General features: G+C 36.3%; 1 protein-coding gene across 1 annotated transcript; it reads right to left on the reverse strand.

Annotated features, from left to right (window-relative positions):
* Positions 1 to 394: 394 nt before the first annotated feature.
* On the reverse strand, positions 395 to 1,888 carry LOC139840548 (uncharacterized). The gene is made up of 2 exons (XM_071830809.1): positions 698 to 1,888; positions 395 to 559 (listed from the first exon to the last, which is right to left on the reverse strand). Exons 1-2 carry the CDS (start codon positions 1,886 to 1,888, stop codon positions 395 to 397), a joined length of 1,356 nt encoding a protein of 451 aa, XP_071686910.1.
* Between the last annotated feature and the right edge of the window lie 17,186 nt (positions 1,889 to 19,074).

Raw genomic sequence — 19,074 nt, forward strand, 5'->3', positions numbered from 1 at the left:
GAAGTTGTTTAACTTCTAATCCTAGAAAGAAATGGAGTTCTTCGAGCATGCTCATTTCGAACTTGTTCTTCATGAGTTCAGAAAACTCATAGCAGAGAGCGAGGGAAGTGGAGCCAAAGATGATGTCATCAACATATACTTGAATTAACAAGATATGTTCTTTCTGTTTTCGGATGAATAGAGTCGTATATATGGTTCCACATGAGAAGCCGTTCTTGAGAAGAAATGCGGTCAGGGTTTCATAGCACGCCCTGGGCGCCTGTTTTAGATCATAAAGATCCTTGAAAAGGAGATACACGTGGTTGGGGCGTTTGGAGTCTATGAAACCTTCAAGTTGACTGACATAGACCTCTTCTTGAAGAATTCCGTTCAGAAAAGTAGTTTTTACGTCCATTTAATAAACGGTTAATCGCTTGTGAGCAGCATATGCAAGAAATAAACGGATGGCTTCTAATCGAGCCACATGAGCAAATGTTTTGTTGTAGTCAATTCCCTCTTGTTGTCTGTATCCTTTGGCTACAAGACGTGCTTTGTTACGAATGATGATGCCGTGAGGATCCTTATTATTTTTGAAGATCCACTTGGTATCAATAATGGTTTTTCCAGATGGACGAGGAACAAGTTCCCATACTTCAAGCCGATCAAATTGATGAATTTCTTCTTTCATGGCAATAGACCAGTCGGGATCTTGGAGGGCCTCAAAGGCAGTTTTAGGTTCGATCATGCTCAGAAAGGCAGCGAAGAGGCATTCATTGTTAGAAGCCTTACGAGTGCTGACAGGAGCGTCTGGATCACCAATGATTTGATGAATTGGATGATCCGCAGTCCATTTCGTGGAATGTGGAAGAGGTGAAGTAGATCCATCATTAAGAGAGGTGTCGACATGCGAAGAAGATGAGGATCCAGAAAGTTCAGTGTTGTCAGTAGGGTAGGTGGCATTTTCTTCCCACAGAGGAACAAGGGTATCTGCAATTTGTTCAGTGGAAAGTATGGGGGGAGTTGCAGTGTCTAAAGACCTAGTATCTGTTTCATTTGAAGGAGTATCTTCACTAGATTCGAGAAAAGACGATTCAACAGCTGGAGGATGAGAGCTGGTAATGGGAGCGTTGTTTGAGGAAGACACTCCAGTGTCAAGGTCATCTAGAAGAAGAAATTCGGAGGAATTACTTTCGTCGGATGGTGATTCGCTCACGACCGCTGGAGTAGAGGAACCGATTGTGATTGATTTGGGGGGAGCCGGTTCAGAGGGTATCGTGGGGTTTGATGACATTGGAGGGATGATGGGTTCAAACAACACATCCAGATCATCAGAGGTGGCCAGTGGAACATGACGGAAGTGAGGATCAGAATTGAGTCCAGGGCGAGAGCCGTTATGACCAAGCACCATTCCAGACATCTCATCAAAATTGACATTGGTGCTTTCTTTAATGATTCGAGTTCGTCGATTATAAACACGATATGCCACATGATCTTGAGAGTAGCCAATAAATATTGCTTCATCACCGCGAACATCAAACTTTCCAAGGTTGTCCTCGTCGTTTAGAACATAGCACACACATCCAAATATGCAAAAGTACTTCACGTTGGGTCGACGATTGAAAAGAAGTTCATATGGAGCTTTGTCGAACCGACGATTAATGATGGACCGATTTTGGGTAAAGCATGCAGTGGTAACAGCCTCAGCCCAGAGGGACGGAGGTAATTTGGAATAAACGAGCATTGTTCTTGCGGTTTCAACAAGAGTACGATTTCGTCTTTCAACTACGCCATTTTGTTGTGGAGTGCGAGAGGCAGAGGATTGATGGGTGATACCGGTCTGGTCAAGAAAAGAATTAAGAATCGAGTTTTGAAATTCCATGCCGTTATCAGTTCTGAGGGTTCGAATCATTTTATTGATGGAGAGTTGAATTCTTTTTAGGAATTCAATGATTGTTTTGGGAGTTTCAGACTTGCTTTTCAGAAATCTGACCCATGTGTAACGAGAATAGTCACCAACAATCACCAGAATTTATTTTTGACCGCCTAGACTGGAAACACGCATTGGTCCACAAAGATCCATATGTAGCATATGTAATGGACTGGTGGTGTTGAATTCGGTTTTTGATTTGTGGGAGGATTTATGAATCTTTCCCATAGCACAGGAAAGGCAAACGTGTGTGGAATCAAATAAGATGAGTGGAACACCATCAACAAGATTATTGGAAACTAGTTTGTTGAGGTTCTGAGAGTGAAGGTGTCACATTCGGTGATGCCACAACCATGAGGTTTCAGAGGAAGCTTTGGAAACCAGACAGAGTGGTTGAAGATCAGAAGACATGTTTTTCATGGCAAGAGAATAAAGAGTGGATTCACGTTTTCCTTCGAGTAAATTGTCTCCCTCCATGGTTTGAACACAGCACATGGACCTTTCAAAGATCACGTGGAGATCACTGTCACAGAATTGACTAACACTGAAGAGACAGCACCCAAGGCCTCGAACATAGGACACGCGTTTGATGGTTACACCATTGAACACATAATAACCATACCCTTCGATGGTTGCAATTTCATCATTTCCAAAGCGAACTATACCTAGGAACTTGTTGACATAGTTTATCAACATTGATTTATCACCAGTCATATGTCTGGAACAACCAGAATCCAGATACCAAACACATGCTAGGATAACCTGCAAAACAGAGTTAAGCACAAGTTTTAGGGACCCCAGTTATCTCGGGTTCCTTGTAAGCAGATACATTCAGAGAATTTAGAGCATTAGGTTCATTAGATGAAACATTCAACAAGGTCTGAACATTCATTACAACACACGAATCATGGTTTTGGTGACCAAAATACAGACGTCTTTTACATCTATTACAAATTAATGACCCGGACTGAGAAGCAAGACTTGAGGATGCTTGGACTGTTTCAGTCTTGGGTTTTCACGCTTTCAAAATGCTTTGTTTTGGTTTAGGTCCTGTGAAATTTAAAACACCGAATTTAGACCCAGTTTGAAAACGATTCATGTCTTTAAGTAATGACTGTCTAGCCCTTTGTGCAACATTTCCTTATTGGTTACCTGCTAAACCGGTAAAGTTAATTATTTAACTCCCTTTTTCATTTTATATGGCTACAAATAGGTCATATACTTTCAGTTGTGTTCCTATGTAGGTTATATACTTTCAGATTTTATTCTGATGATCACCGACGTGTCATGACTACTTAGAAGTCACATCATCAATTGTTTTCGTTACAGGTAAAAATATAGTGGCTAATATTGGTACACTTTTTAAAAGTATATATAGTCGACGTGAGACAAAAATGAGTATATGGGTGACATCGGGACATTTGAGAAAGTATATAGCCTATTTGTAACTTTAAGCCTATTGTAATTTAATGTACACCAATCATTGTTATACTATGACACTTACCTAATCAATGATTCTCTATAAGGGCATCTGAAATTCCAAATCTCATACCCTTACAACGAACCAGTTAATGAAACTTGAATAACATGTCAATGAGTAGTTTAATAAAGATAATAATCAACGGTAAAATGTTTTGGATTTGAACTTAGACTATATAGGTGGAAGGAAGGTTTGGCATAGACTAACCTAACATACATATGGCTTAAAAAGACATGGTCATGTGGGGGGCTTAATGGCTTTATATATGGCATGCATCAACCATTTGCCATTTGCTTTAGTTCTAGCTAACTTCCAATTACCTAACACAATACAAAAATCAGCACAAATATAACTCTTTGATGCTACTTTCATTACCATGTGCCTTTAGAATCCATCTTTTGAGTTCAAAACCCTTAATTTACACATAAAAGCTGAAAGTGCAAAATATGGTGGACCATGACCAATAACACTTTATTAGCACTTTTAAATCAAACAAAGAACTAAAATTTGTTAATAACACCCCACTTTTGTTGTTGTGATTTAATTTGATTCCTTTATTCCCTTCAGTTTGGAGTATATGAGTATGAGTGTATATATCGTCTAATAACAATTTTTTTTCTTTTTCAAATTTAAATATAACCGATATTTACAATACTCGATTATAACTTATATCATACGGAGTATCAGTTTTCTTAATAGTATTACCGATAAATAATAAAGAAACTAATATATTATATATATAACTTTCCATAGGAGCGAACCTATAGAACCAAAGCAAAAAACAAAAGCTGCTATGATGAACGACGAACATAAATTCAATTTATCAATCCAAGGCGTTTTAGATGATGATTTCAACATGAAAGTTGTTTAATATGTTGCATCTAATGCTCCTCAATCGTCAATTTAAGCTGAAACATCATATAAATTATGAATTTAAATCATGAAAAATTGTTGACTTTTTTTCTGCAAACCTTAGACTCACGAATTCGAGCTCGAATCTAATAGCTAAAATCTGAAACTTTGCAGATGGATTCACGAGATGAATCCTAACATATCTGCGTTTATAATTTTAGTCATAGACTTGATTTTTGTGAAACGCATCTACCATATACACCTAATATTAACTACGTCTTCTCCAGTAGGTGCATGTGGTAGAAGATCGCTCAATCTGCCCAACTCAATCTGCAACACATTGACCTCAATCTGCAACAGATTGTGTGGACAAATTGACCTCAATTTGTGGACAGATTGACCTCAATCTATGGACAGATTGAGCTCAATCTGTACTCAGTGTATGTCACGTGAATTAAAAGAAATAATATTTTTAATTTTTTTTATACAGACTGAGGTTCAGTCTTTGTACAGACAGAGGTTCAGTCCGTGGGTTCTCTCTGAATCCTCACTCATATATATATATATATATATATATATATATATATATATATATATATATATATATATATATATATATATATATATATATATATATATATATATATATATATATATATATATATATATATATGTTTTAATCTGGAGGGAAACACTTTTTTGAGAGGAAGTGGAGGGAAGTAATTTATTTTCGTTTTTTTTTAAAATAAAAAATTTCAAACATTAAGATCACATGAAAATATGAACATTTAAAAAAGACACTTTGTAATAAATGTTATTATTTTTGCGGAAAAACACCCGAAGAAATAAATGATAACATGTATCATATGTAATGTTTTGATTAAAATATTTTTTTAAGGGGTTAGATATTGGGGTTTAGAAATTAAGGTTTAGAAATTAAGGTTTAGAAATCAGGGTTTAGGGTTTGGATATTAGGGTTTAGATTGAATTTTTAACACGAATGGTTTAGAGTTTAGGGTTTCGAGATTAGTGCTTTGGGTTTACGAAACGCTAAACCTAAAATCTAAATCGGACTAAAAAACTTCACACAATATGAAAACAAAATGATGAAAATAAACTCTACTTAAAACACTAGTCATGATGAATGTTATCATTTATCTCTTCGAGCGTTTTCCTGCCAAAATGATAACATTAGTCATAAAATGTCTTTTTTAAATGTTTATATTTTCATGTGATCGTAATGTTTGAAAAAAAATTCAAAAAAATAAAAAAAATGTACTTCCCCTCATTTCCACACAAAAAAGTGTTATATATATATATATATATATATATATATATATATATATATATATATATATATATATATATATATATATATATATATATTGATCCGATTAAACATAAAGGTAAATATTTTTATTTTTCTATACTGGTCAAATTGAATTATCTCGTAACTGTTCAAAAATTTTAAGCCTAATAACCACTACTAAAAAAAGATTATTCGCGACGACACCTTTCCCAACGACATTAGTCGTCCGGGAAAGTCGGCTACACGACAAAAAAAACCTGCTTTTCTGTCTCACTTTTTCCAGAATTGTCACCAATTGTCGTCCGGAAATGTCGTCCACAATCATTAGATTCGAAAGTTAAAGTGGGGCCCATGATCGAACGAGAAAAAGACATAAGTCGTGCGGGAAAAGATTATGGGACGAAGATTTCCGGACGGCTTTTTAGGGACGACTTGTCGTCCGGGAATAGCATTCGGGACGACTTGGCGTCAGGAAATTGCCAAAAAAATTGTCCGGGAAAGGTCGTTTTGTAGTAGTGAACTAATTATAAACAACAAAAGGCAATTTGGTGACAACTAGTTGTTAAACCCTCGCTTCGCACCGGGGGTTCGGTTTTCAATGTATTTTATTGTGTTTAGTTTGTAAAATTATTTCGTGGTTAAAGAATGATGTCGTTGAAGCGCAACTCGAGTCGAACTAAAAGGTATAACCCGTGAAAGATTTAAATGTTATTTTAAATTAACAATATATGTCCATCTCCGCGTTTAGCTATGTAATTATCGACTTTTAAAAATTTAACGCAAAATCAACGTGTATGAAAAGTACCCCAAATTTTTAGCGTTTTCTAAAAAGCGTCCGTTTTGCGTATAGTTAGTGACATTGTGTTCCTAAAATTATTTCGAGTTTAACGATGGTGTCGGAAAAATTTAACTCTTTGCGAGCGAGAAGATATGACCCGTTGAATATTTGGGTTGAGTTTATTTAAGATTTTTTTTATAAAAATGGTTATTTGACACTTTACCCCCCTGTTTGGGGGGTCGATTTGAATATTTGAAAAAAGTGGGGTGGTCTTTGTTGGTGTAGTAAAATTTAATTAGATTTTTTTTTTAAAAAAATGAAATGACGAAAATGCGCCTAGTTACTATTCGTCATTTTTGTCTATTAGATAATATAGTAATTAGCGGTTCGACCAACACAAATGTCAAATGAAACATGAATAAGGATGGCACCCGCGGGTCGTGAGTGTGGATCCACTACATCCATCACCCGCATTCGCGGATTTTTTGAAGATCCATTAGCCCGCGGATCTTGGTTAATGGATTTAGTTTTAGATCCATGCCCGTACCCAAGGATATTCGCGGGTCGCGGGTTTACCCGCGGATCTTATTCATGAATTATATGTAAATTATTCAAAAATCAAAAATAAATATCATTACATAATTCAAAGTGACATGAAAAACATCATTCAATCATATACGCATGTTTATGATATAATAAAATGAGAAAATATATATATTAATTATACTTTTTTTTGCTAATATATGTAAAGCTATAATGTTTAAAATTAACAATAAAAAGTTATTTGCTAAACCTAATCATATCGTAGGTTGACAAATTACTTAAGTGATAGGTAAAAACTAAATTTAATAAGATGGTTTAATAAACGAAACAAACAACAATATGTTTTGATTATATAATACATGTAATGTGTAGTTGTGAGATGTTCTAGTTACTAAAAATTTCGATACCAAAATTATATGAGGAATGTAGAAACTTATACGGAGTAAATTATTACCTATTGTCCATTTATTTAAGGTGGAGATTTTCACCAATTTAGAACCGGTATATCCGTGAATTATTCAAACGGTTATTACGGATTTTCGGATCGGATTTTACCCGCAACAGATCTATTACATCCATCACCCACCCGCGACCCGTCAGCGGGTACAAGATTACATCCATCATCCACCCGCGGGTAAAGATTTTTGATTTTATCTGCCCATCACGGGCGCGGGTATCCGCGGATCTCGGATTTTTTAGATCCATTGCCATCCCTAAACATGAAACATATATAATATAGAAAGTTATATATGCATAAATCTCATTTTCACTGAAATGCCATAAAAAAACTGGTCCTCTCTAACACTACTCATCGCCACTAAAAAATGTTTGCCGGAACCACCACCTACACGTCATTAAAGATGAGGACGGTAATAGTTTTTTGTGTGAGCATCAGATACAATAACATAAATTAGTGTTTGTAAATCTTGATTTAAATTTGACGAACGTGTTTGAAAGTATGACAATAGTTGTGAATTTTAGGAAGAACAATAAATATGAAGATGACGAAGATGAATGATGAAAGATGAACAGACGAAAATACCCTTTACATGTCATCACTGAACGAAGTTTTACTGACGGTCGTCAGGTTGAGGGTGAGGAATCAACAACGTAGTTCACGATACTTGGATGACCAAACAACTCAGTAATATATAAATGACAAATATGAAATATGAGACAAACGTTAAGGACCGACGTATAATTTTTTCATTTCAAAAACAATGAAAGAACGAAAAAAACATATTGAGGGGTCATAATGAATTAAGCAAGACGAACAATATAACAAATCACAACAACGAAACCAACCTTTAAAACATAGCCCTGACAACAAAACTACCAAACATCCCATCCGAATAAACGAAAAAAAATATCAAAAGAACAATTTAAAAACCAAATGCCTTGATAAACTAACAAAAAATCAGAACATCTTTACCTCGGAACTTATAGCAGTTTAAGCTTATCATTTTAATAAGTTCGAAGTCATAAGCTTCGTTTTGTAGACATAAAAATAAAGCTTATAAAATCATAAGCTCTTAAATAGTAGGCTCTTCATAACTAGCTTATGAAAAAGTAGAGATTATAAATTAAAAAATTACTAAAATGTCATTTATTATATTATTTACATATTATTATTCTTATTATACTTATTAATACTAACTAGTTGTGGAGCTCTCGTTTCGCGCTGGGGGCTCCGTTTTGAATGCGAGTTAAAAAAAAGTCTTGATCTATTTTGTAAAAAAGAATTTTTTTCGACATCTAACATTGAAGGGTCGTTCCTTTTGTGAAAGTTGCTTCTTTTAGCGTTCGAGAATTTTTTTTTTTAAAGTTAGTTGATCTATGTTGTAAAAAAGAATATTTTTCGACATCTTTTGGTAGCATTGAATGGTTGTTCCCTTTATGAAAGTTGTCTCTTTTATCGTTGAGGAAGAAAGAAAAAAAAAGTAAAAAAAGTTAGTTGATTTTTTTGTAAAAAAAAAATTGTTTTCGACATCTTTTGGTAACATTGAAGGGTTAGTTCTTTTACGAAAGTTGATTCTTTAATCGTTGGAGACCAAAAAAAAAAAAGGAAAATTACTGTAGCACAGTAGTGGCCCCTATGGGTCCAACAGTTTGAGTGAAGCGTACAAGTCGGTAAAGCGTGGTGGGTGTTATTATTCAGTATTTTTATTTTTAGTAATGGGATAAATAATAATTTAGAATATAGGTATAAAGTGGAGGGTTTGATTTGTATTTTAATGAAAATTAGAGGGTTAGTTTTGTGAAAAAAGAAAATGTAAATAGTACTATTCATCGCATATAAGACAAATTTTGTTTAATAGATGGTATGTTAATATTAATTAATATTATAATTAAAATTATAAGCGAGTCAGCAGCAATCGTTGATTTATTAGCAACTTGACTGTCATTTAGAGCCTAAATTGAACTTCGAGCATGTTTAATGTAAGACACAAATATTTATTGTACATAATGTATTTATGGTGTACGATGCGTGTATGAAGTGTACGAGACATGTACGTGTTGCTTGCTCGAACGTCGAAGAAAGCTGGATGTTGTTTGGAGTCACAACGTGTGTACGTACCTTTTCGACCCCAAATAAAGTTTGAGTTGATATTTCAAAACCTTACCATTAGAAAGGAAATCTTATTACGTTTCCAACGATATTTGATTCATCGAAAACGGAGCTACGGTCAAAAAGTTATGGCCAAAACAAGTTGCTGAAAACTGACCTGAAGGTTGGAGCGGCGCTCCACCCTTTGGAGCGGCGCTCCGATCGCGTCTGATGCAATTTTCAGCATTTTTAAAGGGTTAAATGAGGGGTACTTTGGTCCTTTCACTTGTGGAAGGATTTGTGGCACTTAGAGCAGTTTTAGATCCACTTTTGGATCATTTTGACATCCACACATCTCTCACATCTTATCTTAAAGAGAGAGGGATATTCTATAGAGAGATTTGGAGCTTTGATGAAGATGAAGCTTGAATCGATCAAAGGTGCGAGTGTTAAAGTTGTTCCTTTCATTCTCGGCTACGTTTTGATTGTTATGGTAAATTCTAAATCCGAATTTCTTTGTTAAGACTATTGTTTGAGTTAGGGTTTGTGTTAGTTAGTGTTATAAACCCATTTTATTGTGAAATTTGGGGGTTTTGGGTAAGATTCAAGTAAGTAAGCCTAAATGGGTGACTTAGGGTTTCGAGTGATGAAATATTGAGTTTGGGTCTTGCGTGTGTTGGTTAAACGTTAGAACACTTGTGTTGACTTAGTTTTTGGGTGTAAACCCTAATTTAGGTCAAAACGGGTCAAATGGGTATTTTGGGACAAGTAAGCTTGATTCGGTGTTAAATTAAGTTTTAAGTCAAGTTTTGGTAAATCAAGTAGGTAAATACTTGATTTAAGTGTTAGTGGTTGTCTTGGAAATATAATCACTAGTCGTTAGTGATTTTGGGGCGTTTTATGACTTTGGTCAAAATGGGTAATTTGAATTGGGTCAAAATTGAGGATGACACTAATTTAGATTAAATGGATATTAAACGCTTTTGTTAAGTGTTAAATGATGTTTTTGGATGTAATTACTCGCGAGAAGTAATTTTGGGTTAAAGATGATATTTTAAGATTTAGTCAAACGTGGTCAACCGTGTTATGGGTCAATATTGCACGTGTTGAGGTTTTGGTGTAATTGGCATTTGAAATGATTACTACCTAAGTAGTAATTTAGCATTAAGACCTAGGTTTGGTCTAATATGTGTAAAGTATGATTTGGGTTAAATCGTACTTTGTTGTGTTGGTTTGAATTACCACCCAAAGTGGTAATTGGTTTGAGTCCATTAATAGATTAAATGGGCGAGTTTTGGCGAGCAAGGTGTGATCCCTCGGCTAAGGGATGTTTGTGTCGAGTTCTCTTTTAGAGAATGGCTATTTATGTGTATATTGTACCTGTGTGTGATATAGGTGGTTACTTGCTCGGATTTGAGGACGAAGATCATGATGTACATGACTTGTGCGGGCATTTCGAGGTGAGTGGAATAATTATATGTGTAGGTATATAATGTATCTATTTGTTGTAGCGTGAGATGTGAAGTGTCGAGGTGCTAAGACACCACGTTTCACGTGACGAGTGAAGCATCGAGGTGTTAAGATGCCACTCGAGGTGAAGCATCGAGGTGTTAAGATGCCACCTAGGAGTGAAGTGTCGGGGTGTTAAGACGCCACTCCATAATAAAGGGTGAAGTGTCAAGGTGTTAAGACGCCACCCGAGGGTGAAGTATCGAGGTGTTAAGATGCCACCCGGGGGTTAGTGATACGAGGTGCTAAGTACACTAATGGATGTTGTGAACTCCGATGGCCTTTCGCGGGCGCCATTCCCTTGTACGATTGGTTAACCATGGTTATTGTGTTGTAGTGTAGCATATTATATTGTTCGGGTTATATATATGCTATTGTTGTGCTAGCTTGTGATATTAAAGGTTATAGCTTTGTACTTGTGATGATAAGCTAATTGTGTTGCTAGCATGTATGCGGTATGTGAGTAAGTGTTTGCAAGTGGGTATATTATATATGTATGTGTATAATTATTGCATTCACTAAGCGTTAGCTTACCCTCTCGTTGTTTACATTTTTATAGATTTGCGTGGAGGATGGCTCGGGTAAGTGTGTGGGACTAGTGGACTTGCGTAGTTTGCTTTAGAAGACATGATGTTGGATTTGATTCGGATAGGGTAGCGTATTCCCAATCGCCATGCTCGGTCTATGTTTTGTATTAAACTAAAATGGGTCGAAATGGTCACTTCATCGTAATTTGGGTCGACGTGGGCCTGGTGCTGTAAAACTCGATTTTATTGTGGGAAACACTTAGTTTTACTTATATTGACGTGTTATGATAAATTGTTTCATTTAAAAGTGTTGCGGAACGTGTTTTACGAACGAGCATAAAAAGAAAGTGGACAGGCCACTTTGGAGCGGCGCGCCCCTATATGGAGCGGTGCTCCATATGCCTGAAACTGGACTGTTTTAAAAAAAAAAAAATTAAGCGTTTTCGGTTGGATAAGCGGTTGGGTTGTTACAAGTGGTATCAGAGCATGATCTTAGGGAATTAGGTGACCTTGGAATAGGTGCCTAGTCTTAGACTTATTGATAGTGGTGCGTTAATTGCGGGACTTGTAGGATTACGGGTCGGATTGAGATTTGTTAGTGCCTTAGAGTAGGTGACTAACTAGAACTTGTGCTTGTCCTATTTAGAATTTTGTGGGGCCCTATTTCATGTGTAAATTAGTGCCTTAGATCGCTAGTGCCTAATGTAAGTAGGCGAACTTGGACGTTGTTTTAGTGATAGTCACCTAGATTGTAGGTTGACTTCTTGTTGTGGTATACTTGTGTACGTTTATTATTATTGTATATTGGTGTATATATACAGGTATCTTTTGGTGCGGTGTCCTAGGGACGAATCTATTGGAGAGATTTGCATGTTTGGCTGTTTGAGTGATCAAGTTCAAGGTAAGGACTTGGGTCATTCGGGTACTAGGAGTTATCGCGTGTTATTTTGTGTGAATGTTGCGTCAGTCCGGGAAAGTACTTTGCATGACCATGTGGAAATGGTAAGGTACGCATTTGTAATAGTGACTGATCACCATTATTACGAAAGTGTATTTTGACACCAAGCATGACATGACAAGTACCGAACGGAGGAAACGTGGCATGGTTGGGGTAGAACGGGATGTATTAGGAATCTTTTATTGGTTCCTAGGATATAGTGGTCTCGAGTGATGTGCTTGTTGTCACGTCGAGTTCTTTACGAGTCGGGAAGTGTTACGCTGGATTCGGTTAGCTAAGGTGAGTGAGTAACTCACGAGTTTGGCTCGTGCTTAGTCACCCTAAGTAGTGGGTGTACTGTTGAGAATGTTATTGGTTTTAGTTACCTATCGTAACTAGGATGACCGATTTACGTGTGCGTGTGTGCGGCGAAGACTTGAATTCCGTAATGGAATGCAATAAGTCTAATGGTTGTAGTTTTGAGTTACACTCGGTAGAGTGTGGTTAGAGAATAGTGTTAGGATTCTTGTTGTGAGTCGCCTTGGAATCGGCGAAATCGAGGAGTCTTCGGGTCGTTAAACTCATGGGAGTGGGACCCGTATGACGGTGATTGCGTAGTGTGCTAGCATGTTGGGGATATTAGGGTAACATTCCTAACGGAATACCCCTTGATGACGTGGTTGTGTCGATGTGCGAAAGAGTGTAAGACTTGGTGTTTCCAAGCATCTCTTTAGTGTTAGATGAAGGGTTTCGTGAGACTATATCGTTTGGCCTTATGGACAATTGCGGGTAGCGTGTGATCGCTAGGAATTTTCGATAAGACGATAAACCGTAAGGTTTGCCGGGTAGGTATGACTGCGGGTCATTATTATTGAGAGATGGGTGACATCGGGTGTATGGAACCTAAAGATCGAGTTTCTAAAAATTCGGTTGATTGTGGTGGGAGTCTGCATGACACGGCGTCAGGTGCCTTCTTATACCTGCTAGTGTAATGTTCAACTCCGGTGATGGTGTGATCACTTTGTGCTTAGGGTGCCCGTGAGATACCCTTGGAAGCATCGAAGATTTTAAATAGTGATCGACGGGTGATAGTAATTCGATGGTTGCGAAAGTCGAAGTTTAAGAGCATTGCAGTAAATACTTCTTATGAAGTGGCGGATGAGCGAATATTGTTGCTCTTAAGTGTTAGACGGGTAAAGAGGACCGGTGAGCCGGTGATGGACTTAATGATCGGTTAAGCCAAAGGTTATGATGACATGTTGATATTGTGGTAGACACAATTATGGTGTCGGATTTGGTCACTTTTCTCCATGAGAGTGAATAATTGTTGATAAAGATTCGTTGCATAGAAGGTCGGGTGATCTCGACTGTGATGCACGACTGATTAAGCAGAGTGGCATATGCCTAGTCATAGAGGCGTATGTGGGACTTTGGTGGAGTTCGCTTTGCGAACGATGAAGAACTATTAATTATTATTTGTGGTATGAAGGTGTGATGTCGTCGCGTGTACGACGTTTCAAGTGGTTGTGCATGTCGGCTCTGAGAGCCTAAAGTGAATTTGAGGTGATTTGATGTTTATGACCGACAGTGAGAATGGTCAGGTGTGACGTGGAATTACAATTCCGCGGGATGTTATCATCTTGGCGGTAAGGATGGAGAGATAAATCCTAAGTGGGGGAGTTTTTACTGCCGCCCAAGGAGAACTCCAGTGGTGTTATGAATAGTAAAATGTCGGAGTGTACCGTGCTAAGCCTCAATAGGTATTCGGGGTTCCTAACGAGGAAGAGTGACGGATTGTTAATGTCGACTCGAGATCGTGCTTTAAGATTGTGAGTTACAATTCCAGAATGTTATGCATGAAGATTGTGATGGTGGGATCGAAGGGAGTGTAAGTCTTCTTATGTAAAGTGGTCGTGTAGTACCAATGTGCGGTATGAGACCAAATATGAAGTTTGAGATTCCGGAGTAAGAGAATGAAACTGTCGTTCGGGTGCTCTCTTGATGTAAAATTGGGTTGGTGCGAAACCCGGATAGTATTGTTGAGTAGGTACGAGTTCGATTTCGGTATGGATACTATATTTTCCCTTTCGGGAAACGTGATCGTGGAAATCGTCAGTGGATTATTCCATTTTATGGACGATTGTGAGGCGTAGAGTGCCGGTTCCGATTGTCTCACATAGAGACACGCGGATATTGTTTCTTTGCGGAGGTGTGTTCCCTAGTGATGTGACGTGTTGGTTGCATTGAAATGTTGAGGCTATCCTTACCAGACGGTCTAGGTAAGTGGATTTATCGAGTGTTGGTGAATATTTTCGAAGGTCGCGTGACGAATTGCGCATTGTTGGAATGATAATTCGCTGTTGACAGGATTCTAGTGCACGAATAGTTTCCATGCTAGTGGTAGGAAGCCGCATTATATGGATGTGTTGCAGGGTTTAGGAGAGAAACCTTGTGTCGCGTATTGGTGAGTTGTTTGGCACGTGGTGTATTATTGTCGTCCTGGATTAATTCAGAAACTGATGGTCGTGTGTGGATTAATTGATGGGAAGGTTGTGTCCCTAGTGTGATTATTTGGCGATACCAAAATTTCTTCGTCGAAGAAATGACCCGGTGGTGCAGACAGGGGAAGTTGGTTCTTGATTCATAGAACATTCTTAATTGGTTGGTTTATGTAACGACCCGGAAATTTCAATTTAAACCTTAAACTCTATATATTTCTGACACGATAAGCAAAATCTGTAGTGTTGAGTCTAGAAAGTTTGAAATCTATATTCGGATAATTAGTTACCCTTTGACCAAGCCTGACGATTCACGAACAACTGGTTGTAAGTAGATAATTATATATTTCAATATATATAGATATGTATATATTTGAAGTCTAAATTTAAAATACTATATGTTTTAGTTAATTATGTAAAATAAGAATAAAATATAATTACTAAAATAAAGTATAGTAAATATATATATTGTGGTTTCGAACCTATTTAGAAAACGATAGAAACACTCAATTATTATTCAGTTGATTTTAGACAAATTAAATTCAAACTTATATTATTTTAAATTAAACGGTTAGTTGAAAATGAGTTTTATAAATTATAGACTTAGTAAAAATGTATTTAGGAGTTGTTTATTAAATTTTAGAACTTTCTATATTTTACCCAGAACTGGGAGAGACAATTGATGTAATTTTTATTTAACAAACTAATGATCGAATTTTACACCTTAATGACTGAAATAAATAAAGACATTTAATTTAAAAATATGGATTTTTTCTAAACACTTTTTATTTGCCACAGAGTAAACAACGGTGTACGATATATTAACCCGATATAAGTGTCGGTAGTTTAAAACAAATTATAGACAGCTTCACTGTGTTTAATTGACATACTAATTGATTACTATTTGCTTTATTGAATAACACGTTTGAACTTAATATTTCTGTGTTTTAGATTTTTCTTCATTACTCTTTCTATATATATGCAATATATGCATATACATACTGGCACCATATATTCTTTTATTTTCCTCTCTTTTGTTTAGTTAGACTACCACATCAACTCTCTATCACCTTTGGTATCTTCACTTTCTTCTACTAAACTACCAACATCATCTTGCGTACGACCTTTGATCACTTCACTGTTATTGATATGATTTTCGAAAACCCATTTGTAGTTCATTCGAAATCCACTGTTTTTTTTTTGGTTCTTATTCGTGGTTGGTATTAACCGAGACCACCATGCTCATCACTACCATACTACCACCATGAACAACTACTAGAAATCATCAACGTAAACCAATACCGGACCTCCACCACCATTTTCAAATATCGATTACCACCCATTTAATCACCACCACGAGAAACCACCTTTCATCACTATAACAATACACAAGCAACCGTCTTGATTTCCACCTTCGTTTTCCTTCACAATCACCGAAACACCACCACTTTTCTTCACTATTTGTTCTTCGTGAAACCATAAAACCATCTCTCCCTCACTTCTTTCGTGAACCCACACCATGATCACCATCCTCACGATAACTTCCAATTATTGTTGCTACTACTTATGTTTTCCCTTTTAATTCGATCACATATCAACACCCATATCGCAATACTGTTGCTTCTATCGTCACTATTTCCTGGTCAGTCACAAACCATCATCAAAACACCACCAAGACTTGCAACTTACTGCTCGTTCTCTAATTATATTATATGAAGGTTGTTTGAAACTGCATCGTTCATGTTTTCTGTTTCTAACGAGCCAAGCCAAACGCTCCTCCTGCTACTGTTCCGGTCATTCCCATCACCACCACTCCACCTTCATCACCATCATCAAATCGGTCCCTGTTCGAACTGCAGCTGTTACGCTCACTATTCTCTATCCAAGTAACGGCATGAATCACCACAACTCCACTGTCAAAACCGCTATCATGATTTTTTTTATATTTCGGTTGCAACTAAGTTGCTTTTGGTTTTGCAAGAGTGATGATGTAATACGTTGATGATTGATAAAGTGATCTGCTACAGCAAACCGTACCATCTGTTTCCCACTAAAACCCTACGAATTGGGTTTTAGTCTTGGGCTCATATTAAGCTTTGGGCCATTTAATTAATCAAGTTAAATTGTTAAATGGTTTTAATTATTGGGCCAAGGATCCAGCTAGATTGTCTGATGGGCTGCCTTGGCGTACAAAACACGTGCACATGGAACGTTTTTTTTTTACCTGTTATGAAACTAAATGATGATGTAGAAAGATTGAGCAAACAGGAATATTACGGATATATATACATATTTACGTTAAGAATAATCCACAAAAATAGACTCAGATGGATGGTTATGGGTGTTAGGGTGTGAGTGGGAGGTCACGAGTTCGAGCCCCGTCATGGGTGATTCTTTTTAGAAAGCTTGCTAAAGGGTATAACGATATTTATTTATTTATTTATTTATTTTTTTTATTATTATTATTGTTATTATTATTATTATTATTATTATTATTATTATTATTATTATTATCAAATCATTATAATTATTATTATTATTAACATTATCATGAGTGTCATTATATAAATTTTAGAAATCTTTATTATAATTATCATTAAAATTATCATTAAAATTATCAATAGTAAAATTATTCACATTATTAACTTTATTAGTAAGTATTATGATTATTATTATTTTTACCCTTAATAATATCATTATAATTACTATCACTAACAAATAAATGATTTATATATATACATATAATATAACAAGATTTATATTTTTATTTATTTTAAAATATAAAATGAATGTTTTTAACATATAGCTTATTAGTATAAAAATGATATAACAAATAAATAACTATATAAATATATAAAATTTGTTCGATTACTATTTGTATTAATATATATACATGATATAGGTTCGTGAGTCCGAGGCCAACCCTATACTTGTTAAATGATGTCATATGTATTTTTACTACAAAATACAGTATGGTGAGTTTCATTTGCTCCCTTTTTAATTGCTTTTGCAATATATATTTTTGGGCTGAGAATACATGCGCTGCTTTTATAAATGTTTACAAAATAGACACAAGTACTTAAAAATATATTCTACGTTGAGTTGTACCACTGGCATATTTCCCTGTAGCTTGGTAACTACTATTTACATGGGTATTGTAAACGCGAATCCTGTTGATAGATCTATCGGGCCTGACAACCCCAACCGGACTGGACGACCAGTATTCAACGGTTGCACAGTACTTCGTTTTGGTGACTACACTTGGTACAGTGTAGTGAGATTTCATAATAAAGGGAATATGCGACGTTGATTAAATGTTAAGTATGGTTACCAAGTGCTCAACCACTTAGAATGCTTTACATACACTTGCGAGTGTATTATGTTTATGTTTATGAAATCTTGTGGTCTATTAACATATTGAAATGATTATTATGATAAATCTATGAACTCACCAACCTTTTGGTTGACACTTTTAAGCATGTTATTTCTCAGGTACGAATTAAGTCTTCCGCCGTGCATTTGCTCATTTTAAGGACATTACTTGGAGTCGATCATCGCAATGGGACCAAATGTTGATGACTTCGTCCAGAGGGATAAGGACGGGTCGTTACAGGTGGTATCAGAGCGTTGGTCTTAGCGAACCAGGTCTTGCATTAGTGTGTCTAACTGATAGTTGTTAGGATGCATTAGCGAGTCTGGACTTCGACCATAGCTGTATATTATAAGTATTGTATATCATTCCTAGTGGAAAATTTCCTGCTAATCATTTCTAAGTCTAGACATGCCTTACTATCTTTATTGCATAGATAGTGTATAGACAAATTTATATCTTAGTGTATCTATTACGGTAAACTTTGCCTGATATCTTTCGTAAATTTCTCCGTAATTTAAGGGATCCTGGTACTATATATATCTAGGCATATTATGCATTGAGAATACCATCCAACTATCATTTGCTGTCACTAACCTTTTCATACCAAAAATATTTTCTGTGATCGTGTACGATGGCCTCTACGAATCGACCAAGTTCTTCTGACTCCGAAGATAGCGTGACGGGAGCGCACCAACCGATCAATTACCGTGATTTCTTTAGAAAGTGGGGATGGGTTCGCGAAATACTTACCCTATGGAGAAATGAAGAAGGTACTCCATATCACGAGCCGAACTTACCACCTAACGTCGGAGTG

The sequence above is a fragment of the Rutidosis leptorrhynchoides genome, chromosome 4, assembly GCF_046630445.1.
Source record: "Rutidosis leptorrhynchoides isolate AG116_Rl617_1_P2 chromosome 4, CSIRO_AGI_Rlap_v1, whole genome shotgun sequence".
NCBI classification, from domain to species: Eukaryota; Viridiplantae; Streptophyta; class Magnoliopsida; order Asterales; family Asteraceae; genus Rutidosis; species Rutidosis leptorrhynchoides.